The sequence below is a fragment of the Ceratocystis lukuohia genome (genome assembly GCF_044167205.1).
Source record: "Ceratocystis lukuohia strain C4212 chromosome Unknown Supercontig4_pilon, whole genome shotgun sequence".
NCBI lineage: Eukaryota > Fungi > Ascomycota > Sordariomycetes > Microascales > Ceratocystidaceae > Ceratocystis > Ceratocystis lukuohia.
The window spans coordinates 2,467,905-2,492,080 of NW_027263523.1; the positions used below are offsets into that span (position 1 = coordinate 2,467,905).

The following is a 24,176-nucleotide window of genomic DNA, read 5'->3' on the forward strand; positions in this document are numbered from 1 at the left end:
GACTTTACAAGGCTACATAGGCATAAATCAAACAGGTCAGAGAACACACAAATAGTAAATAGAGCATTGGAATCTGAAATAAGAGGGAAAAAAAAGAGACCAGGTTTCAGTAAATCAGCAGGTAAGTTAGCCCCCGCTTCACTACAGCAGGCTTCGAAACATAAATGCCATAGCGAGCAATAATCCCCGAGACATTAAACGTAGAACAGCAAAAAAATAGGACATAGGGACGGGAGGAAACAGGGGAGCTGGAAAGAGAGTGGCACAAAAACAACAGTAGAGTAGAGCAGAGTCTTGTCTAGCAGGAAGAAACAGAGTGGAGGTATGGACAGGAACAAACAAATAAATCATGTATACTTCGCCAAACGTGGAAAGTCTAAGCTTGTGAGGCAAGCTCGCCGATGGTGTGGATAAGTAGCATGGCGGTTTTATCTGTGTATCATGGATGTTATTTTATTTGTTTTCTTTTATAGTCGCATAGAGGACAAAGGGAAGGGAAGGGGGTGGAGGGCTTAACCAGAACAACATCTATCCAAGAAAGAGGCAAAAAAGAACAGGAAGCTGTAACAAATAGCAAACAAAGGAGGGAGCATAGAGATGGAACAAGAGGGTGAAAGGGGGAAGTGATATCGTGACAATACAAAAACATGGTGGTAATAGAAGAGGAAAAACGGCTCGAGTGAGAATGAGGAACAAGAAAGAAGAAGAGGAAAAGGAAATCGTGTATGTAGAATGGACAAGCAGCCGGAGACTTCGTGCAGACAGGATGAATAAGGAGAGAAAGAAAAAAAAAAGTACATTATCGCCAGAAAAAAGAAGCAAACAAACCCGTATAAATTTGTATTTGCCGGAAACACACAGCCCCCGGGCATGAGGTAGATAAGATAGAGACAAAGCCTCAAGGCAAGATATACACCAATCACACTCACCCAGGTCACCGCCCAGGCCGACGTGGCAGGGTATTACGCTGCATGAAGCAAGGCTCGTCGACTATCTAAGCTCGAACTTGCCGTGTCTTCTGCAGAAAGGGGCTGGGCATCTCGTCCACTTCGGGATCCCATACTGTTGGATCACTGCTCCGGCGGCTGTTGCCTTCTGCCGCTGTTAACCGGTCACGGAAGGCCCGCTTAGGGCTAACGTTTTCTCCTGTTGATGAAGACGGTGCTGCGAGCACTGCCGAAGAGGGCAGCACAGCAGATAGCGGCCTGCCTCCAGCACGCGCCTGCTGCAATTCAACAAGGGTACGGCCCTTGATGTTATTCTTGGCCAATACCTTGCCGAGGCGCTCGTCATCACCTGAACTATGGTGATGCTGGTGACGCACCAGTTTCTTTCCTCGTGTGGGGCTTCCGTGTATGTTGTTTGTATCAGAAGAAGACCCTGACGAGGACGACCCTGAAGACAGCTTAGCATTATGCAAGCTCGTAACGGATGGGATCTTGCTGAGACGCCGCGATGGTGACACGCGAGGAAGTTCCGAGTTGGAGTTTTTGCTGGCGAGGGTAGGAATACTGAGATTTCTATTGGGGGCGGACTTTTGCGCTAGCAGCACTGGGCGGTTTTTACCAAATGGATTCCTGTTTGAGCGCACTGCAGGTGTAGGCGATGCCGGAGGCTCTTCATCATCGGATTCAATATTAACGACATCGCGGGGGACTTCCCAAGCAAGGCCGTTACCACTTCCAGCAGCGGCCTTGTTATGCTGAAAAATATTCCCATTGTTCGTGGGCGGCTTGGTCGTGCCATTGCGCCGCGGCGACAAGCTGAGGCTGGAAATAGCCATGGGTGAAGGAGACACCATTTCAATATCGCCAGGTGTCTCCGGATTCAGTCCAGGGTACATTGTGTGGGCTCTCTTTAGTGGCGTGCTCATATTGCGCTTGGTAAGGCCAGCAGTAGTAGCCTCTGATGGGAGGGACTCTGTAACTGGTGCACTGATAGCTGTTACCGCCAGCTGTTCCTGTACACTGGAAATGGGCGATTTCTTAGCTTCTGGTTCAGGCGTTGCTGTTCTCTGGGGTCCATTAAGAGATTCTCGGCGCTTCAGTTCAGCTTCTACTCGTGCCCGAACCTCGGTTTCGAATTGCTTTTGTAGATTTTCAACCTCAAGATTGATGTGGCGACTAATTTCCAGCTGGGCCCTGGCTTCCCATTCTCTCCTCAATTGAGAATCGATCTCCTGACGGATAAGCTTCTTTTCGGTTTCGATGGCGCCGGCAAAGTGGTTGAGTTCCTTTTCCTTTTGTGCTAAGGTATCCTGCTTCGCTCTGAGCTTTCGCTTGAGCTCCGCAAGCTCCATCTCGCGCCGAGTAAGACGAATTTGTGGTAGGTGAAGCAGGTCATGGGTTGAAGGCCGGGAATCAGGGCTTTTACGCAAGCATGCATCAATAGCGTCGCGTAGCTCCGAGGAATAAATATTGGGGAGGGCAGGATACTGTCCATCCTTGATTTTTTGTACCAGCTGGTAGTGGGATCGGGCATCGAATGGCGGTGCTCTCATACAAAGCTCGTAAATAATGCAACCGAGGGACCAGATGTCGGACTTGAGCGTGTATCTTTCGGCCGCGCAGATTTCCGGGGACATGTAGTACGGAGTACCGACATATGTGGAAGCAAAATCCTGTGATTTAATCATCTTGGAAAGACCAAAGTCGCCGAGCTTCACAGAGTTGTTTTCGCCGAGGAATACTACAATAATGGTTAGCATGAGATGTGGAGACGAGAAGACTAAACAATAGCCTCAACGGGAACCAACCATTTTCCGGCTTTAGGTCGCGATGCATGATGCACAAGGTGCCAGCCGGGGCCTTTTCCGGATTTGAGGCACCATCGCTTGGACTTGGCGGGTCGATACCATAGTGGCAACGGTACAGTGCTGAAGACAGCTGGCCAAATATGCTCCAGACAAACTGCTCGCTAGCCCTTTGGCCTTTGCTAGCAAGGTCTTTGATGACACGGCCTAGGTCGCCGTTGCCACAGTATTCCATATACAGATGTAGTTCTTGTGTTTCTTTTAGGTGGTCTCGATGATAATAAGCGACGATATTGGGATGGCGAAGATGTGAGAGGCACTGGAACTCGGCATGAAGCTGTTCACGTTCTTTTTGTGACATTTTGAGATAATTTATCTCTTTTCTACACAAGATGAGACCATCGGCCTTGCGGCGAACTCTGCGAATAATACCAAAGGAGCCATGGCCTAGGGGGAATGAAGTTTTAGCCAGGGACTTAATTCATGGTAAAGGAGATAGAGAAGCGCTATGGTTTGTAAGGAAAATTTGGTCCTTAGGGGGAATGGAAAACTCACCAATCTTGTCCATTATCTCATAGTCCTCAGCTTTCGTGACAGTAGGGTTTGAAGAGGCCATTGTGCGCGGTCGACGTGCAGCAGTCACCAACAGTACAATGCATCCAGATATCAAAAGTCAGGTAGAGAAAAAAGAAAGCGAAGGCTTTTGCAGAGCCAGCGAAAGGATCTACGACAATTGGTTGGATGTTTATAGACGAATGACGATGATCGGAGATGGATGCGGCGGCGGTAATAGCGGAAGAGGGTGACAGACCGACAATTCAAGATGGACGAGGCTAAAGAGAGCGAGGAGGAATAAAAAGAATGAGTGAAAGAGGAACAAAATATTGCTCTGATGGCAAGGCTGAAAAGGGAAATAAAAAAGAAAAAAAGAACGAAGTAAATAACAAATGCCTTTGATGATGTGCGAAACAAAGAAAAGGAAAAAAAAAACTTGTTTGAGGAGCGACAATGAACACAAGAGAATGCAGAGAACAGCAGGGGAGAAAATCTTATGGGCCAAAATCGGCTATCGTGTATTGTGTGCCCAGAACTAGAAACCCAAGGAAGGTACGCCTGAGTGGAGTAAACAACCAGGGCCGTCGACTGGGCAACGCATTGGACCGGACATTAACCGCAGGAGCTGGCTTATCGATAAGATGACATTTAATGTTATCTTATCGCCGCTATCCGTTTATAGCTCACCGATGACTTCATCCTCGAAATCACTACTAGCACCAATTGCTACGAGTATATGTATCATAGTCCTCGATTTATTATTCCTTACCTAGCCTGCTCTCCATTGCAATTTTTTGTTTTCTTAAACTTTCACCATGACCACCACAGACAGTGACAACGATGAAATTTCTCCCCAGCGCTTCATTGAGCTCCAGAACACTATTCTTGATATTGCCAAGAACAATAACAAGTTACGCAAACTTCCCGTAGGAGATCGCTTTGCTGGCACTCCTCTCAACAAGTCGCCAAAGTTTGAGGCTCTTTTAGAAGCTTGTCGGCGGGGAGATCTCAAGACGTGCCACGAGCTCATCATCTCGGGTGTCAATATAAATGCCCGCGATCGATATGACTATACGCCCCTGATTTTGGTTTGTGGCAGCCCCATTTTCTCCGGCCCCCTGAAGATTTAACGCCTGATGGACTGACTGTTTATTCTGTAGGCGAGTATTTGCGGGCATTTTGAGCTAGTTAAGCTGTTGTTGGACTATGGTACGTTTAGTTGAACGAGATCCTGGCAATCAACCTGCCGCTCTCCGTATCTCCCTTCTTAGTACCCTGCTTGCTAATTCCTTTTTCACTAAAGGTGCGCTAGCGGAACGCAATACATTTCAGGGAGAGAGATGTATTTACGGCGCACTCACACTCAAAATTAGAAATCTGTTGCTCAGTTACGACTTCAGCAAGGCCACCGACCCACTCCGAGAGTGGTCCGGTCACATAAACAGCATCCGGAGCGGCCAGCCGCCGGGAGAACCTGACTTCATACTACGGATCAGAGACGATAGCGGGGCTAGTTGCGGGGTTCATCGTATGATCCTGGCTGCACGTTCGCCGTTTTTCCGTGATATGTTAGCCAAGGATCCTGGACTTACATCCTGGACCGCCCAGGGGGTCGATGTCGATGAAGAATGCTTGCATACTGTGCACAAGTTTCTGTACCTAGAGCAGATCCCTGATTCTGAATTAAGTCAGCGCAGCAACATGGAAAATCCAGCAGCCAGTCGATTACTCGAGGGTTGTAAGAGGCTGGCCCAAGAGTTTGACCTACCGGGCCTTGAGGAGATTTTAGATGCAAGAGGCCAGCTTAATGTTGCACGCAAGGCACACCAACAACAAGTCAACCTGGCCCAAGTGCAGATGAACGAATTTTTCGCCGAGTTCATTATGAAGCAAAAGATCGTAGCCTCCGAGAATGAAGTCGACAGCATCCAATGGTCTTATGCTAACCATGCACTTGCCGATGTGTTACTCAAAGTTGAATATATTGATGAGAGCCCGGAAAGCGGGACTGAGGCAGAATTCGAGCTCAACGACCAACTCTCGACTTGTGAAGTCTCAAATCGGGACACAAATTCAACAGAAGTCATTCCGAGAAAGGAAGACGGGCAACAGCTCCAGAAATACATCATATATCCTGCCCACAAGGCTATTTTGGCTCGTAGCCTGTACTTCAAGCGCATGTTCACCAGTGGTTTCATGGAAGGCCAATCTTCTCAAAGCTTGCACATGGTTAGCATGACATGCGCTCCAGTGACTCTTGAGGTCATCCTTGCCAACCTATATTTTGAAAAGGGCGAAATATCCTTGCCATACAGTCTTGATCTCTTATACACAGCTGATGAGATTCTCCTCGAAAAGCTAGTCAACAAGGCCGCCCTGACCATTAGTAGCCAAGGAATGGTTGAATCTAATGTATGGGAAGACCGAACACATAAACTAGGCCCCAAGAAAAAGAGCCGCGGGGGTCGTTCTGAAGCTCCCGATGGCATCGACATATATGAAATCATACACGCGGCTTGGGATCTTAAAGTGCAGCGATTGGAAGACTTTGCCGCACGTTTCTTTGCTAGCCGCCTGGAAGACTACATTGATGACCCCGAGTTCCTTGCTATCATCCGCAAGAGCGCTGAACGTGTCAAGGATCGCCAGGCTACAGATACCATTGAGCTTCTTGATGATATCCGTCACCATCTAAAAGACCGTTTTCGTATGCGATTCCAGGACGTTAGTTTGATGATGGAACGCGATCCAACACAGGCTCAACATATCCAGGCCGAGCAGACTATGGCCAAGACTAAGGCAGCAATCCAGACACTTAGTGGGGAAATGGCAGAAGATGAGTTTGCCGCGGACGATATGAACTATGAGTTTTTGATGGATAGGCTGGACAAGCTGCTAGAGAAGACGAACGAAGCGGTGTACAGGGATAAAATAAATAGGCAAAATGTAGCTTAGAAGAGAATACAATAGCTAGATTTAGATACCAAACTGCAAAATTAGGAAAAGGAAGAGGCTGCAGACAACGTCTGTTAGTCAAGATCCATAGCGTCGCCTATCGTCTTATCTGCTTCTTCCTGCTTGACATGTGTCTCTTCCCCAACTGCCTCAACCCAGTTCTTCTCAACTTTCTTACGACGATACCGCTCTAGAGAAGCTGCCCTGATGACCTCCTCCTCACAGAGTAGGTCTGCTGTTTGGCTAGTAAGCTGCCGGATCTGGTTCTTGACTGCCTTGTGGAACATGGCAGCCCATCCTTGATGGGCTTTACAGCGCTTCTTGTCGCACATGCCTGCTGTAGCTTGTCTGCGTTCTTTATCGTCTTCGTTTTCCATATCTGCAATTACTGCAAGCTCACTCTTCGGTGCCTGTAGGGTTCCCTGGGCGCATGACGCTTGGCCCTCCTCTGTTTGGAGAAATGCTGCAAAAGCCGCTTGGACACCAACCGAGTCTATCCGGCTGTCATAGCCACATATATCGTTAGTAATAAACCCAGAGGCAACGGCAGCCTTGTGTCTTTCGGTAACCTGATCCGCGAGCTGGAGCATTTTCGAGCATAGCTCAATTTCACTAGCTAATTCTGCACGGTCATCTGCAGATTTAGAGAGTAACGATCGCTCTTCGGCGGAAAGATGCATATCTTCGGATTCCTCTTTAGAAACGGGTGCTAAGAAAGGTTCATGGGCAAGCTTGTATGTCCCTGTAGCCTCATCGACGTAGCCCAGTCCACTAGCAATAACACCTAGCAAATCTTCGCGGGAGAGTTTGCCAATAACAGCAGGCGGAATAGTAGAGGCTGGTGTCAGGCGAGCGACTATCTGCTCCCACCATTGGTAGCAGTGTTCATCAGAGCAGAATACAGAGTTGGTAAAGCTATCTTCAGCCTCAACCGCCCCCGCAGCCCCTTCTATCTCATCATCAGCCTCAGCAGCCGGCGCATAGCTACGCGCTAGCTTACGGCATCCATCCAGCGAGCAAGTCTTTTTGTATCGCGTTACTAAAGTGTCCCCATCGGTACAGCGTGGACAAATAAACATTTCAATTAGGCTTTCGCCGATTTCGGTGTCCAAGTTGATACACTCGCCATGGAACCAATCTTCACACTTCTCGCAACAAATCATCCAGCGGTGGTCATCGCGACCATGACATACACAATACGTGCCTGGGTCATCACTATCACCCACTGTTGGGCTGTCCCTTGCAGCACTATTTCCATTTGCAATGCCACCAGGCCCAGAGGATGATGAGACGCCGTTGGCTCCAGACGAACCTGGGGCTGAGGTTGAGGTTGAGGGCTTAGCTTTTGGGCGACGCGTCGTTGACGTTTTCGCGCCGCTTGTAGCCTTTGGTCGCTTTGTTGCCATAGAAGTAACTCCTGTGCCGTTTGGTAGCTTCTTTATACCTGCGCCCTTTTTCTTGACGTTTGATTTTTTGGCTGCGGATGGCTTGGGGTCTATTGCGATATTGGACAGATCGTCACCAAGCTGGCTAGCTGTGGTGCTGAACGCAGCGGGCGACGCTGTAGTATTGGAGGAGACAAGCTCTGTATCGAACTGGGGCACTTCTGCCGCGATGCTATCGGCTCTAGTGACCTCTGGAAACAGTTCCAAATTCTCATAGTGCGCATCCGTAAGCCCTGCAGATGGTAGTTCGTCCAGATCCATGGCAGTAAATAATATAGCGGGATAGACGTGTATGCGTATGTGTTATTTATTTGTGTCAATGTCGTATACGCTTAGAAATTATTTCCCAGCGCAAAACAAAGCTACAATAAAATAAATTAATGACCGTATTCAATTGATTATGAGATGAAAAAAAAAGAAAGTAAAGAGCCGTCGAAAAAAGTCCATATATGAAGTTTTTGATACTCTTAAGGAAATTATTATGCTGTCTTGACGATTCCCATGACGGCTCGGTCTGTCTCGGTGTATGCTGCTCCGGCTGAACTCCGGCTAATATCATCACCAAGAAACTGAAGCGATTTCCAAGCTTACCAACAACCCAATTCAGCTCCACGCGAAGTCACAGAAAAAGCAGAACCTTTCTATTCAAATACGCAAATCTGTTGCCATTAACTTGCGTCATTGTCTATATTTCCGACTCCGTGCCGTCACCATGTCTTCCGCTCTACCCCTACGTGCTGCGGCCCGATGCACATCTCTTGTCTCGGCTCTACCTAGACAGACCGCTCGCTTTGCGACTCGCTCGATTACCCGTCCTCACATCCATACTTCGACTTGCTTAAAAAATTACATTGCGTCCAAACATCAGGTTCGCGGCGCCAAGACAATTGGTGAAGCCAAGTCACGCATGCGCTTTGGGGTAAGAATCCCCTCTTTCTCTCTGTCGCGGTAAATCCTCCCTTCTATAGTCTAGATTCACCTGCTGACAATCGCCAACCTCATAGCCCTTCTCGTGGCAGGCTGGCGTGCTTTGTCTCGTTACTCTAGGCGGCTTAATGATCTACTTTGAAAACGAGAAGAAGCGCATGCACCAGAAGCGCATAGCTGAAGCCAACAAGCAAATTGGCCGGCCCAAGATTGGCGGGCCCTTTGAACTGCTTGACCAGAACGGCAAGCTCTTTTCCAGCGAAGATCTCAAGGGCCGCTACTCGCTAGTGTATTTCGGTTTCACTCACTGCCCGGATATTTGCCCTGAGGAACTTGATAAGATGGCTGAGATGATGAACATTGTCAATAAGAAGATCCCTGGCTCTGTCAAGCCCGTCTTCATCACCTGCGACCCGGCTCGCGATGGCCCCGCCGAGCTTAAGACATACCTGGCCGAGTTTGACTCCAATCTTGTAGGCCTGACTGGTACATATGAACAGATCAAGGCTGTTTGCAAATCGTACCGTGTCTATTTCAGCACGCCTAGTAAAGTGAAGCCCGGCGAGGACTACCTAGTAGACCACAGCATATACTTTTATTTGATGGACCCTAATGGCGACTTTGTCGAAGCCCTCGGCCGGCAACACTCACCGCAGGCGGCAGCAGACATCATCCAGGGCCATGTCAAACAGTGGACTGGCCAAAAGAAATTTTAAGAGGCGGAATCAGCAAGCCACTTTGGATTAGCTGTGATTGAAAAAGGGATGCTTTGCGACGGGGCAGGAGGCCCATGTACTACTACCATCATGCTATTATTACGACTTGTGCAATACATAGTGTATCATTACTTATATTTTCTTCAAAAGCCGAGCCTATCTACGTAGTTTTATCGCCTGCTCCAAGCCACACAACATGGACCAAGGACTTACGCTAGACCCAGTCATTTGTTGATAAGATAACGGCTGATAAGCGTAGATAAGAAACAGCTTCTAGAATGCCGCTAACAATACTCTATGCTACACGAGCATGTGCATCCCTTCCTATGCATACCTCATTCAAGTTCTTTCTCAGCACAAGCTCAACTCATCAAATCTGACATCATGGGGTCTATTATTTTATCAGCTGCTTGTCATGCTTATAGACCTGGACTAACGTGGCCCAGCCTCAAACTTGCTACAGGGCCCGCTTTGATCCCCCGCATTTTGTCTTCACACCGCAAGCTTGCTACTGCTTCAAGTTCACCTTCAGCCAAAAAAGCACCTTCATTCGCTTTTGCTTTCGAGTGAGTCATTGACGCCTTGTTTCAATGTCCACGTAATGGCTAACTCCGAGACGCAGCATCGACGGTGTGCTCCTGCACGTAGCCAAGCCCATCCCTGGTGCTGCTGAGTCGCTACAATATCTGACTAACAACAAGATCCCCTTCATTCTACTTACGAATGGCGGTGGAAAACACGAGTCTGATCGCGTGTCCGATCTGGCGAGCAAACTAGGTGTAAGGTTGTCTACGGAAAATTTTGTTCAATCGCACACTCCATTCCAAGACCTCGTCGATAATTCCGAGGGCCTGAGAGAGAAAACAATTCTAGTCACTGGCGCCGATGCACACAAGTGTCGGCAAATCGCCGAAGCGTGAGTTTCTAGAACCTACTGGCTTAGTCGCTATTTAGTACCCTTCTAACAAATACCTGTATAGATATGGCTTCCAAAGCGTAGTGACACCCGCTGACATCTTAGCCGCCCAACCAAACATCTATCCATTCCAGACCCTCATGACAGAGGTTTACGCAAACACATGGCGCCCGCTACCAAAGCCTCTCTACAACCCCGATCAACCCACAGCAGATGCTCTGAAGATTGATGCCGTCTTTGTATTCAACGACCCTCGGGACTGGTCTCTAGACATTCAAATCATCACCGATATATTACAATCCCACAACGGTATCATCGGTACTTATTCACCAAAGAATGGCAAATCATCGCTACCCAATAACGGTTGGCAGGGCGATGGCCAACCCCGCGTTTACTTTTCAAACCCTGATCTTCTCTGGGCTGCTCACTTCCACCAGCCCCGGCTAGGTCAAGGTGCTTTCCAGGCCTCGCTTGATGGCGTGTGGCGTGCTATTACCGGCGGACATTCGCTGCAACGTACAGTTATTGGCAAGCCACATCAACTCACCTATGAATATGCGGAGCGTGTACTCAACCAACACCATGTTTCCCTCGCAGGTGGCAAGCCTGGGGACACGGTTAACTCGCTTCACAATGTGTACATGGTCGGCGATAACCCGGAAAGTGATATTCGGGGCGCCAATGAATTTCGTAGTGTCAGTGGTGCTAAATGGTCATCACTTTTAGTACGCACTGGAGTGTGGAGTGAGACCAGAGGGCCCCCAACACATATGCCTACAGCTATTGTTCCAGATGTGCGCGAGGCAGTTAGATGGGCCCTAAAGCGTGAGGGGATGGAAGGACTATAGTTAATTATGGCTCTAACATGCCATAGTGAACAAGCATATTTTGCATGACCATGTTAGGCGATGCGTCTCTTCGCACGGCATATAAATCAACAAGAGAGGTTGGCAGGGCTACCTATCGATAAGTATTAGCATCACGTTAAGTGCATCAAATAGTATATGCATGACATCCACTTATATACACTCACTTGTATACGCTCACATGCACTCCCGTACACACTCACTCACATACATGCGCCCACACATAGACACCTACGTATATAAACTCGCCTCTTGGTCTCATTCGTATCTTGCTCAGTCTTCTAAGGTAATATCAAGACGCGCTTGTACCCTTCTTCGCCCCAATTGAGACTCAAGTTTTTCTACAAGGCCGTGGGGGGGGGGGGGGGGGGGCGTTTGCCATAGTTTCGGGCTATCCCATTGGTACTTCAGCGACCAGAGCGGCGAGCAGGGCAGATACAAAACATTTCACCTGAGAGTAGTCAGGAAGGCCGAAGTGATCGCAATCAAGTCACGCGGTCGGTTCTTGCCAACACTAGTACAATGCATCTTGTGACGTAGAAAAACCATGATTCCCAACAATACTCATGAACCCTAATAAGCACTGACATCATAGGGTTCAACATGTCGTCACATGAGCTAAGGTTTCTGGTAGAAAGGAATTATTGGAGACGAGGTAGGGGCGACAGGACACTTTGAGAAGGTCAGGAAAAATCCGACGAATTAGACCCAACATGAGACAAAGCTAGAGCAAAGGTGGCAGATAATCATATTAACTAGGGCAAGAGCGTGCTACAATAGAAGAATACAGTGGAAGGACATGGAAGATTTTTCAGGGTGGGAATTTGGAAGAAAGGTGTAGGGGAGGTAGGCAGTTGGAATTCCAAAACGGAAGGTTGCTTATTTTCACATGCAAATAATAGCAAACCTGTGAGCGTTGTGAGGCCACACTCCACGTACAAAATAAACGACACACAAATAATACCTGAATTCTTAGATCCTGCTCCACCAAAACACAGCTTCAAGGATGTCAGGATCAGAACAAATAAATCAAAGCTTACAAGGGCTCAGCTTGTTTGTTGGGAGTAAAAAAAATGGATTGACGTGGGGGGAAGCGGGAAGTCAAATTTCTTCTAGCATGTGAAAAAAAAACGAAGAAAAATTAACAAGGAAATAATAAGAGTGCAAGAATGCAGCAATTACTTGATCCATTTCCGTGGAACCTGGGATCCTCCTTCCTGACTTTGTCTTAGCCCACTTTAGCCTTTAGCCCTCTTGTCCGAAATCATCTTCCGTTTATTTAGCCTTTCTATTTTTTTTTCTTCCCCATCAGCCATCATCCCCAGCCGTCAAACCGCCCGTATCCTTCTATGAATCGCCTACAGCTTGTCCCACTAGACATCTACCAATATTGAAGTCCTTTCGCCGCCTCTCTCCTAGACCTTGACGCCTTCTTTTCTTGCAGCACTGTTGCCCTCTTATCTTCCTTCTTATCAGAGCTCTCTTCCTCTTCATTCCTCCTTCCCTCCTAGCGCCCTCTCTTCTCCTCATATTTTCCCCATATCAACCCGCCCACCGGATCTATTCTGTCTTTTGGGTGGTTTATTCATCCACACTCCTCCTGGTTTCTCCCCCTTTCCCTTCTTTCTACTGTTTTCTGAGCGTCGAATTCTCGCGACGCCCCGACTTGAATCGATCTGAACCCTGTTACTACTGTTGTGCTATGATGTGGTGTTAGTCAAACCTCATCCTGCCCTACATAGTATCAATATTTCACAGCTTGTCCTCATACGATAGCCCGCTGAAAAAGACAAAGAACGAGAGATAGTATCTCGCTTAGTGGCATCCCCTCCAATCAGTATTACCTGCCTGAGTCGGCCAGCTTCTGATTGTCGTGCTGGTTTCTTTGTTTCCGTCTCGTCTTTCAACATTCCAACACTGCCTGCGTCACTCTGTGGCGTTGTGTACCAGCAGAACACATGATGGATTCTTCGGCATCTGGGGCCGCCACCCAGGGCCTTACTACAGGCTCCCAGGCCGTCGCATCTCCAGCGTCTGAAAAACCTAGTAAAGGTATGTATTTTTTATTTCTGACATAACCGTCACATTTGGATTTGGCCCCCTCTGTTCCTACGCCCTACACCCCCCCTCCCAATTCCCCTATCCCCCATCATTGGTAGCAAGTGGTCCTTGTACCCCCCCAACCTGCATATCTCTCCACCATCCCTTCTTTCTCGACATGTAATATGTATGTGAAACATGGGAGTACAGGTAAACGCCTCTGATGGCTACTTGCTGCCGGGCGCTCTTTCCCTTTCTCCGTTCCAACCTGTGTCACTTTGGCTTGGTGCTCTGTTTGTCCTCGGACCAGAACTCGATAAGTATGTTGTTCTTGCGATCTTGGGGCTTTTGTATCCGGCTTCTCTGGTTTTCCAACCAATCACAGTTTCCAATTCGCCTCAGTTGAATCCTGGCCCAGTGGCTTGGTTCCGTCTCCATCCTAGGCTAGTGAATCTTGATGTCTGACACATGAGCAAAGACGGGCAAGGGTTCTCAAGACTCGAGGCCTCAAGGCTCAAGGCATGAAGCTCCAAAGGGAGAAGGGGGCGTTGAGATAGACGAACAAGGTCACGCCCCATTAACCTGTTGGGGCTTTTTTCTATTTACCTAACTTGTTTGTTTAACGGATATCTGTTGGCTGCCGAGATCCTTACAAGATGACGGCATTCCCCTTTCTTTCACCTTTCCCTACTAGTGACTGTCTTATCTTTGTTTTTACTGCCTCTCTATATATTCTTATCTTTATTGATATCCATTCACGGCCGGGCTTCGAAACTTTAGCACTTCTTTATAAACATCCATTTACTATTCTTGACTCATACTCAATCTCTACCAATCTTCTACTAACATCAAACCTCTCCGTTCTCCTTCTACAGCCGTGCAAATTGCAGATCCTGGAAGCTTCCAGTTTGCCGAAGCTGAGAGCTGGCATAAAGAAGAGCCTACTTCCAAAAAACAATACCGTGCTGGTCTTGGAGACCGTCGTCTGAGTGGGAGAATGCCCGCCATGTCTTCCCTATCTCTAACATCGCCAGCACTGGGTCCCACTACTCTTGAGACGCCGATTCCTGATCACAGCATCGGCCCGAGCCTACCAGGACAGGCTCCTGACGATGGGGCTACGGCCCTTACAAGCAATACGGCTGGATCTGGGGCAACTTTAGGGACTGGTATTGCGTATAGCCACCACAACAGCATTAAGACGCCGCAGCACTCACACCGAAGCCGTGTGCCCAAGGTAACCGAAAGACTCTTAGCACAAGTTGCTGAATGGCTAGATCACGAAAAGGCCAAGGCCGAGCGTCGCAAGCTTAGCGCGCATGTCCCTCGTCGCCGATCCCCTCGAAGCAGCAACAATGATGTGTCTTCCTCTACAAACAATGCTTCCTCCACACCAATAATTACTACCGAATCGCCTACCTCTGCAATTCACATCCGCTCCAATTCGATGGACTCTCAGGCGAGCGATGATGTGTCTCTAGACCGCCTGCAGCGCATCATCGAAGACACCGTATCTAATCTAGGCCTGGCGCAGATTCCTGCATTTACACCTCGTCTTGGCCGTCGCCCATCCCGTCGCCGACTCCTTGTCCGTACCAATTCATCAGATACCGAATACACCGATGGAGATGTCGTGGTCCCATCCTGTGATGGCGTGCTAGATGTTAGCAAAACTTTGGCTTACAGTGGAGGACAAGCCTCTTCCTCGTCCTCAGAGGTCGTTTCTAAGCATAAAGAAAAGGAACACCAAGCCTGGATAAGCTTTAAGAATGAGATAATCAGGCTTACTCATACGCTAAAGCTCAAAGGTTGGCGCCGGGTGCCTTTGGATAGCGGTGATTTGATCTCTGTTGAACGAATCAGTGGTGCCTTGACTAATGCGGTCTACATGGTCTCACCACCTACTGAACTTCCGCAGGACCCCTCTGCCTCTCCCTCTATGATGCCACTACGCAAGCTTCCCCCCAAGCTACTATTGCGTGTTTACGGGCCCCAGGTAGAAGCGCTGATTGATCGAGAGACTGAACTTGCAGTTCTGCGTCGTCTTGCGCGCAAGAGAATTGGTCCTCGTCTCCTCGGGACATTTCAGAACGGTCGCTTCGAAGAGTTCCTTAACGCAATTACTCTCCGGCCACAAAACCTGCGTGAAGCTGAGACTTCGCGGCAAATTGCCAAGCGCATGAGGGAGCTTCACGAGGGCATTGACTTGTTGCCTGCTGAACGTTTAGGGGGCCCTGCCGTGTTCAACAACTGGGACAAATGGCAAGAAACTGTTGAGCAGAACATCAAAGCATTGGATAAAAAATACAATGCTTTTAAGGCTTCCGGAGGGGCAGCCGGCAGTCCGACGGCAGATACGTGGATGACAAACGGCTATGTTTGCGGAGTTGAATGGCCTGTTTTCTGCGACATGGTCAAGAAACATCGAGAGTATGTGAAAAAAGCGTACGGCTCTAAGCAGAGGCTTCAGGAAGCACTGGCCTTCTGCCACAATGATGTAAGTAGCCTTCATATATAGCCACTGGTATGACCTTGCTCTCTCTAACAAGTTACTCGCACGCAGACACAATATGGAAACATCCTTCGTATCGAGCCCGACAACCAAAAATCGCCGTTGCTGCAACCAGCAAACAAGCACAAGCAACTTGCTGTCATTGACTTCGAATACGCTGCAGCGAATGTGCCTGGACTGGATATTGCAAACCACTTTACTGAGTGGGCATACAACTACCATGATCCCGCTGCTCCCTATAAATGCAATGCCGAAGTATACCCCACACGCGAAGAGCAACTACGCTTTATCCGCGCCTATGTCGAACACCAGCCCCAATTCCCGCATTCAGGCACAACACCACGCATGACCCCCCTAGACTCGCTGACCAACACACCACATCTGGGTCCTATTTCATCAGCGGCATCAATCGTTGACTTCATGCTGGATGCACGGTCCGTGACTGCTCCTGCGCCTGCTGTTGGTGCGGGCATCGTCGGACTGACCTCGGCATCCAAGGAAGACCTCTCCCTAGGTTCCCTAGGTACTCGCGACGAGGAAAGTGAGATCCGTGTGAAAGAACTCTATGACGAATCCATCCTGTGGCGGGCGGCGAACAGTGCCCAGTGGGTCGCTTGGGGCATTGTGCAGGCCAAGGTTTCAGCGAGTGAAGAGGACAATCTAGCCAAAGGAGATGGCCTAAATGTTTCTGCTGCAGCTGCTGTGGAAGAGGAGAAGAAGTCGGAAAACGGCGAGGAGGACGATGATGAGGCATTCGACTATTTGGGCTACGCGCAGGATCGGGCCATGTTCTTTTGGGGCGACTGTGTAGTTCTTGGGCTGGTCAAAAAAGAGGATCTCCCAGAGAGCCTACAGAAGCGCATCAAGATTGTACGCAGTTAAGAGAGAAGAAGGATAGACGAGACATTTATGTGTAGGCTAATTATGGGTAGATTTGATAGATAGATATGCACTTATTATGTGCAAGTTCCTGCGTATTCAATAACTGACTCTGCATAGCGCCATAATGGTACATGTGTGTAGTTTTTAAACCCCTACGGACTTCTCATACCACGGACCAAGATCTATGTGAGATCTGGCTGGATCAGATCGAATGCAGCTGAAGCTTGGCTCCAGGACAAGAGCCCAAGCCGCCACACAAAACGATCCTCGCAGATCACAAGAAGGGGACAAGATAAAACTTGGTGTCTGAAAAAAAAGAAAAAAAGGAGAAAGACCAAGACTTATATAATAGCCTGTAGTGCTTTGCTAAATTTTCGTATGCAGTAATCCGGTCTTGCCCTTTTCTTTTCCACGCTCTTGCCTTGTTCTCATTGTGAAGCTTGCAACTAGTCCTCTTGTTTGCTGCTTCAGATTTGCGTATAATCATAGTTCTTACCAACTTAAAAGTGCAAAATTTTCTTTCTCTCTTTTCCCCTCATTAATTGTTGCATAGCTGACGTTGAGATCTTCGGCTCGCCCTGATCCAATCGACTTTGCGTGCCTCTTTAATCTCCTTATTTCTTTTTTTATTCCGCATGCTTTAATAGTGCTTGTCTCTTGGTGGCCTTTATGCCTTCTTCCTTGTTGCTCCTTGCTGGCCTTCCCTCCCCCCTCTCCCCTCCATTGTCATCCCTTTGTGTCAATTGTCCAGCAATTCCCCGCTGCGCTAAACCGCTAAACCGCTAAAGCCCTTAATCTTGATGTCTAATTTAGACTCTCCTTTTGCCCTGAATCGCCATCAAATCAAAGCCTTGCTGATCAGAAATTTTTACTGCGGTATTTGGATTTGCGGGGCGAGTCTGAATTAACAGCACAGGCACAAGCACAAGCACAAGCAATAGCAGCAGTGGCCAAGGGCAAACTGCCCCCTCCCCAGCTTTAGGCTTTCTCCCATTGCCAGCTCAAATCCAAGCCAAAAGCTCACTCTTAATTTTGACGGGCCACACCAAAATCTCAGCCCGAGCCTGTCATCATGCGCTCAGAGCTTATCACATCATGGGTTGACGATGTTGCTGACGCTTGTCGGCAATTAACGGCAAGCGAACAGGATGCCGCTATATGGAAGCCTAGTCTAGACCAGCAAGCTCATGCCGAATCAGCATTGACCTCCTTGGTGTGGTCCCAACGGCCTCAGCGCAAGCCACTGGCTACTTCCTCGCAGAACCACCCCAGTGTTAGGAATGGATCTTCACCTGTGAATATCAAAAGGTCGGGCACGCCGTCGTCAGTTTCAGGGCTCGCTCACAGCAAAAATACAGGCGTTGGTGCTATGGCAATTACCTCTGCAATCCGCATCACTCCATCCCCTGATCCCGAGACTTTCGCCGACTTTGATGAGAGCCCACCTGCCGGCGTTTCTATCGCCCTCCCGGTTGGGCTCCGTGGCCAAAACTCTGGAATACTAAGGCAAAAGGCTTCACAGGGGAGTAGCCGTCCAAGTCATCCACAAGGCGCCGCTCTTTCATCTCTACGCCGGGAGTTCAGCAAGCATGAGATAGTGAATCCTAGTCTGCTATATAAGCCGCACATGAAGTTTGGGGGCATGCGGTCTATAGAGACTCTACTGGACTTGGACGACGACGATGAAGAGGATGAAGATGATGATCGTTATATAGACGAGGGACCTCAACGTAGTGCTGCTGATACAAACGGCTCTTCCCCGTATAATCTTCCTTATCAGGGCACCGATAACTACTCTCGGTCTCACCACGCTGCTAGCTCTGATGTCTTGGGTGGCCCTAGCAAACCCCCTATACGATCTCTTGCTCCTTCACCCGCGGCAGTCCGTTCAAATACCCGTACAACCAACACTCACACAAACGTGTGTAGCCCGGTTCCTAATTCCAGCCATGCAGCTCACCGGCCAGTTCCATTACGCACCATCCTAGAAACGCTTGCAAAGCCGTTACGTTGGAACGATAGCACTCATGATATCCGCCAACGTGCACGTATATTAGCCGCCACCGACTCACGGCACTCTGGGCTTCTTAATCTGGTCAAGGCCCTGACTGCCAGTGCAGGCGATTTCCACAACTGTCAGCTGCCACACGAAGTCGCTCTATTGTTTGAAGACGACGAACAAATACCCGCCGATGCCTTCACCGATTCTCCATTTACTGCCATTGATGCTTTGCCGGGGCTCGTAGATGCACTTGCAGAGCCAGTAACCCATAATCAAAGCATGAGTCTTATCTCGGTTCAAACATCCGCTGCTATGGCAGTGTTCCAGCATTCGCAGATCAACGACATTGTACAGGCAACTCACTATTGCCGCGACACAGAAACATCATCATATGGATGGGGCGACAGTGTATACATGCCTCTCTTACGCTTGGCTATAGGCCAAACCAAAGGCGTTCGTGCTGAGAACGTCGCTAGTGCTACAATGTTGGAGTCATTAGCCCCCACGACTCTTTCAAAAGCAATGCCAACCCCTCGGCGACCAGGAGATCCAGTCCCACTAATGATGGACTACGCCCTCACCCTTTGTCCCAGTCAGCTAGCAACTGATTCTGGAGCTCAAGTCCAACGGCGTCTCCAAAGTCTCCTTCGCCAAAAAATTACCGTCGGCGATCCGAGCATCAACCACTCAATGTACGGACCGTTGTGCAAATCGCCTATCGCCGCCTTCATAGCTATCACAGCTCCTAGTCACGGCCATGGCCAAAGGAACGGAGCACCAACCAACATCCAGCTTACCTCTGAAGAAGGGCCCGTTGTAGCTCTGAGTCAGCTCGGCCTAAGCCTGACCAGTTGGTACCGTCATATCACATCCTTTTGCAAATGTAGCTATCAAAAGGCGTGCTGTACGGGACCCATGTTCATGCCACTTTTGCGCGTCTCTGGCGATGCCTGGAGCGTGACATTAGTGGCCAACACGGACGATGATTTTGAAGTACTCCCAGCGATCAATATCGGCAGCACAGACACCGTCACTGGCATTTATCGTCTACTTGAGGCGCTGCGGCATGTAGTAGAATGGATACGGACTGATTATACGAAATGGCTTTCCGACTTCCTTGACCAACACTACTGACACCCTGCTAGTGTTCAATTTCTTTGATATATGCCACGCATATGCGCTTTATATATACACCCAGAAAGGGAAGAAAAGAAGAGTCAAAGTTTGGTTATTATAGATCTCCATCGTTAGAGAAGAAAAAAGCTTTGTTACTAAACGATCTACAACACACAATTTATATTCTGCATATCCATAGCTCTCTGTCCTGCATGTTGCTCCAAAGCCTTCCACGCTTCTATGCTAATATCTGTCTCAAAGCACACACACACACATTAGGATAATTTATGCCACCATAACAGATTCTGATCGTCATTTACATGCATGCATGCATACATGCATGCATGCTACATGGAACTCCTTATTCGCCATGTCACAGCCGGAAAAACAATCCAGGAGAGACAAGACACACATACATACATACAAAAACTACCAGAATTTTGCGCTTTTAGGACCAAAAATGTTGAGTTTATTTCCTCTCTCCCAAGATACAGACAGCAACTGAAAATAAGAAAGTGACAAAGAAAGAGAGTTCGTGGGAGGGGAAAAAGGAAGAATCAGAATACACAGGAAGAGGAAGAAGAATAGGAGGAAAATAATAAAAAAATGGAACAAGAAAAACCGCCTCTCCCATACAACAATAAGACCAAGGGAATTGTAGATGGCCTTACAAAAGCACAAAGAAAACAGCGCAAGAAAATAACATTATGGCATGTGACGCAACAACGAAAAGAAGAGGAAGAGTGTTTAAAAAAGGAGAAAACGCCCACATACGGCAGAGGTGTTGCAGTGGGAGGTTAGTGTGTAGACAAACGGGGAATAGAGAAGTGAAAGAAACCAATAATGAAGAAAGTAAGTCTAAAAGAGGAGGAGCGTCACAGCATGTGCCCGGATCAACAATGGATAACGAAGAGTTGACAAGGTAAAGAGGTAGGAAAGTGTGGAGAGTTAGAATTGAACGGCAGTTTCATTTGGTGATACAAAAGACGGCATTAATGTCTTTGTCTTCTCTCATAGCCAGCGATGATGGCGAGAATTTTTACTCAACATGCTTTTCGCAGCCAATGCGGCCAAGAAGCTCCTTACCGCCACTGTGGGCAGCAAGACTCACTCCAGTCGTCGTAGATGCAGCGGCTTGTCTCTTGGCATTTTTCTTCTCCCAGTTGCCGAAGTTAATGCTGCTGGCATCAACCTCCTTCTCCAACTGATCCGAGTCTTCCTCGTCACTGCGGCTATCGGTAGCTCCAGCACCGCGAATCACACGAGCAGCAACGCGTAAAATCATGGTAAACCATACCAAGGTGATAACCTGGAGCATAAGGAGAGGAGCCAGGAACAACCATCTAACCGTGTCGTTGAAGCAAACAAGACCATCGGCCTTGATAAAAGGTTGAATGAGGTACGAGTATCCCTCAGGCGTGGGGAATGGACCAGAAAGGCTTTTGCTGTTGCCAGTATAGCAGCTGTTGCCGATCAAAACGGGAATATCAGCGTAGATAGACCAGCAGACAGCCATATAGAGGAAGTGGCGAGCAACTACCCAACTGACCATGAAAATCCCAAACATGACATCACAAAGAGTGCTGAAGCCAGTGTACTTGAGGCACTTGGCAAGCTAGATCGAGGGGAGCAGAAAGTTAGCCTCTGGGCGTCTGGGAGATCGTTGTGGCGGCGTGTTGGCGCATTTTGAGCAGGCGACTTACGGGCAAAAATAGATCAACCACATCCATCAGGACTAGGATCAAAATGCCCACGCGCGTCTGGTGGTAGCTGTAGCACGAGGAAACTAGGGCGATGGTGATGAAATGGTGCGTAAGCATCTGGTAGTGATCCTTACGGCGCTCCTCGATGTTGATGACCAGAACCTGTTGCACCCAGAAGCCCCATTGAGCGAGAATGTACAACTTGGAAAGGCCGTTAAGCTCGCGATCAGGCCAGTTGGTCCATAGTTCCTTCATGTTCATCCAGTATGGAGAGGTGTAATAAATGTACTAGGATTTGGTATCAGTGACACTACACAAATATTATCACATGTCACTTCGACTATCCGTGCGTGCAGTTCATAGTTGCTTACCATTCCAAAAGTCCAGAAAAAGCCATAGTATACAAGAAGCCACGCTTGTTCAGTGAACCGGGCCTGCATCTTAACCCGGGTAATACCACCCATACGGGCTATGGGGGTCAACAGGTACTGCATGACACTAGCGCGCAAAAAGGTGAAAAGCACGACGCAAAAGGAGATAAAGTAGATATCATCAGCGCCAGCAGCGTACTTTTCGGTAGACCCATTGTAATAAGAAAGCGTAAAAAACTTGCGAGTATAAGGGCGAGACTTGGGAAGACAGGCGTCGGCGAGGAAAAGAAGGGCGAGCAAGTTGAACGAGTAGCCTAAGCAGTGAAACGCAATCGTGGTCAGTATAAATCTAAATCTGCATGTAGACAAGATCATTCTTCATTTATCGAATAGTAAAGTGTTTGCTCCAGGAAGCAGGGGAGAATTCCCATCAAGGCTTGTCAAAGCGAAGTGATGATTTAAAATAATAACTGTAAAACATCATCTCCAAGCAGTAACGCAATTCAAGTTGGTAGTTTTGTACGTATCAATCGAGAGTTGTTCGTATGCAAGAGGAGAAAGGGGGGGGGGGGGGGCAAAAGGCAGATATTAAAAACAAAGGGACCAAGAGGCACATACTAATCTGATTCTCGACAAAGGCTCTAGATAGCTGTGCCATCAGACTATCGGGGTATTTCAATGGCTTGCGGGAGATGATGCCAGCGCGGCGCTTGCGACTAGCATAAAGGGGCCCATGATGGTTTGTGACATCGTTAGGAGCCCATTCGGATGTCAATTCAATAGCCGGAACTTGAGCCGCCATGATGATTAATTTCTAGCCAGCGCAAAAGTCGATGCTAGTTTTCGATTGACAAAAATGGTTCCGGACTCAAAAAAACAATGGCGTGAAAAATCCGAGATCCAGGATATTGTGGAGTTTTGGCTGAGGGTGTGATGGTGACAAGATGCAAGAGATTGTGGCGGTAGGTATAGCGGTCGTAGGTTTTCTCCTTAGATTTTCCAATACGAAAGCTATTAGAAATTCAAATAGGTCAAGGCGAGCGAGCACTTCGAGAATTCGAGTCGGTTGACTACTTAGTGAGTAGTGCCAAGTATACGGTATGAGGAGAAAGTCCAAGCGAAGCCGCACAGGGAGCAGGCTTAGGGACAAACAAACAGTGTGCCAAAAGAACGTCGGGAGATGTGGATAGCCGTAGTTCCGTCAATAGAAGAAAAGGAAGAAAAAAATACAAAGAAAAAAAATGAAAGGCAAAATCGAAAGAAGACCCGGGAAGAAGAGAAAGTGGTAAAGGGTTGGTTGGATGTCGTGGTACAGATATTATATGCAGTAGTCGCAGTGGTTAGTATATTATTTTATCGGCCGTGCTAAATAAGGGGTCTTCTTTGCGAATTTTGCCCCTGGTATTGTTCGCTGGCTGCTGCTGACTTTTAAGGGCGAAACGGCGTGAGCAAGAAGTCAAGGGGGGATTTTTCAGATGGGATAATGCACAACAATTAGCGGTTCGGCTAGCTCAAAGAAACGAAATCGACAGACAGTAAAGAAAAGGCAAAGAAAAAGGGTAAAATAAAGCCGGATCAACGTTAAGAGCTCAGCTTCTCTATTGTGTTGATGTTTCAATGTGTGCCGTTGTGTGGTGTCGTGTGGCCTGGCCCTGAAGCAGGCATAAGCAAGGAAGTGCAACGCTGGAAAGGAACAAGAAGAGAAAAAGAAAAAAGACCTGGGGATCCTGGTGAATTGGGGATCACAAACAAGCCCTGTAATAGTGGCGACAACAGATGGGAGGGCTGTGACAAGGTTAGAATAGGAGGGGAAATAGGTAAAAGAAAAAGAAGGAAAAGAGAAATAAAAAGAGGAAATTTGAGCAACAGAAAATGAAGACACAAGTGACTGAAAAAAAAAATTCAGTGCAAAATATTTTGCGAGGAAAGAGCATGTACTGCCACTGAAAGTAGAGTAAGTAGAGTGAGGTTTCTTGGCTATGAATCCTAGAAGTACTTACATGTACTTGCATACCGCTATACACGCAGATGTACACATCAATACATTTGAATACAATACAGTACGCGCACAGATAAATACACGCAGACGTCTGAGAGGGGAATGACAGTCGCTACAAGAACTTTCCTGGCCCCCTATTCGCCGTCTGTTGCTACATGCATGCAGATATAGGTAGGTACCTTTTCTCTTCCAAGGCAGCTTCTTTCTTCAGTTGCCGCAAAGCCCTACTGCCCTACTACCCCACTCACTGAACAGGTGCCTCCCAACTTCCAGCACCCTCCCTCTATCTTCACACCTTGTCCTTTCTCTGCCCTGCGCCGCATTGCTAGTACTATACAGGCCAGTGGCCGAAGAACTGCTCTGATTCGCCGTCATATAAACTTCTTTTTTGGTGCATTTTTCTAAGAATCCTTGACGGG

At 48.1% G+C, this 24,176-nt stretch overlaps 8 protein-coding genes across 8 annotated transcripts; 5 read left to right on the plus strand and 3 right to left on the minus strand.

Annotated features, from left to right (window-relative positions):
• Positions 1 to 994: 994 nt before the first annotated feature.
• Positions 995 to 3,368, minus strand: HOO65_040568 (G2-specific protein kinase nim-1; the record flags this gene model as incomplete). Its single annotated transcript, XM_071002627.1, has 3 exons — positions 995 to 2,688; positions 2,756 to 3,199; positions 3,308 to 3,368. 3 exons carry the CDS (start codon positions 3,366 to 3,368, stop codon positions 995 to 997), a joined length of 2,199 nt encoding a protein of 732 aa, XP_070859411.1.
• Positions 3,369 to 4,122: 754 nt separating this feature from the next.
• Positions 4,123 to 6,262, plus strand: HOO65_040569 (BTB/POZ domain-containing protein; the record flags this gene model as incomplete). The annotated part of the gene is made up of 2 exons (XM_071002661.1): positions 4,123 to 4,395; positions 4,640 to 6,262. 2 exons carry the CDS (start codon positions 4,123 to 4,125, stop codon positions 6,260 to 6,262), a joined length of 1,896 nt encoding a protein of 631 aa, XP_070859412.1.
• A 74-nt stretch (positions 6,263 to 6,336) lies between these two features.
• HOO65_040570 (Set1 complex component spp1) lies at positions 6,337 to 7,968 on the minus strand (the record flags this gene model as incomplete). Its single annotated transcript, XM_071000684.1, has 1 exon — positions 6,337 to 7,968. One exon carries the CDS (start codon positions 7,966 to 7,968, stop codon positions 6,337 to 6,339), a length of 1,632 nt encoding a protein of 543 aa, XP_070859413.1.
• Positions 7,969 to 8,419: 451 nt separating this feature from the next.
• On the plus strand, positions 8,420 to 9,350 carry HOO65_040571 (SCO2 protein; the record flags this gene model as incomplete). Its single annotated transcript, XM_071002976.1, has 2 exons — positions 8,420 to 8,626; positions 8,712 to 9,350. The coding sequence occupies 2 exons, from the start codon at positions 8,420 to 8,422 to the stop codon at positions 9,348 to 9,350; spliced, it is 846 nt and encodes a 281-aa protein (XP_070859414.1).
• Positions 9,351 to 9,734: 384 nt separating this feature from the next.
• HOO65_040572 (putative CDP-alcohol phosphatidyltransferase class-I family protein C22A12.08c) lies at positions 9,735 to 11,114 on the plus strand (the record flags this gene model as incomplete). Its single annotated transcript, XM_071002827.1, has 3 exons — positions 9,735 to 9,916; positions 9,973 to 10,266; positions 10,331 to 11,114. 3 exons carry the CDS (start codon positions 9,735 to 9,737, stop codon positions 11,112 to 11,114), a joined length of 1,260 nt encoding a protein of 419 aa, XP_070859415.1.
• Positions 11,115 to 14,178: 3,064 nt separating this feature from the next.
• HOO65_040573 (Ethanolamine kinase) lies at positions 14,179 to 16,566 on the plus strand (the record flags this gene model as incomplete). The annotated part of the gene is made up of 2 exons (XM_071002622.1): positions 14,179 to 15,669; positions 15,736 to 16,566. 2 exons carry the CDS (start codon positions 14,179 to 14,181, stop codon positions 16,564 to 16,566), a joined length of 2,322 nt encoding a protein of 773 aa, XP_070859416.1.
• A 1,072-nt stretch (positions 16,567 to 17,638) lies between these two features.
• Positions 17,639 to 19,702, plus strand: HOO65_040574 (uncharacterized protein; the record flags this gene model as incomplete). Its single annotated transcript, XM_071000685.1, has 1 exon — positions 17,639 to 19,702. The coding sequence occupies one exon, from the start codon at positions 17,639 to 17,641 to the stop codon at positions 19,700 to 19,702; it is 2,064 nt and encodes a 687-aa protein (XP_070859417.1).
• A 1,021-nt stretch (positions 19,703 to 20,723) lies between these two features.
• HOO65_040575 (Sphingosine N-acyltransferase lag1) lies at positions 20,724 to 22,560 on the minus strand (the record flags this gene model as incomplete). Its single annotated transcript, XM_071002723.1, has 4 exons — positions 20,724 to 21,299; positions 21,388 to 21,675; positions 21,759 to 22,072; positions 22,377 to 22,560. 4 exons carry the CDS (start codon positions 22,558 to 22,560, stop codon positions 20,724 to 20,726), a joined length of 1,362 nt encoding a protein of 453 aa, XP_070859418.1.
• Between the last annotated feature and the right edge of the window lie 1,616 nt (positions 22,561 to 24,176).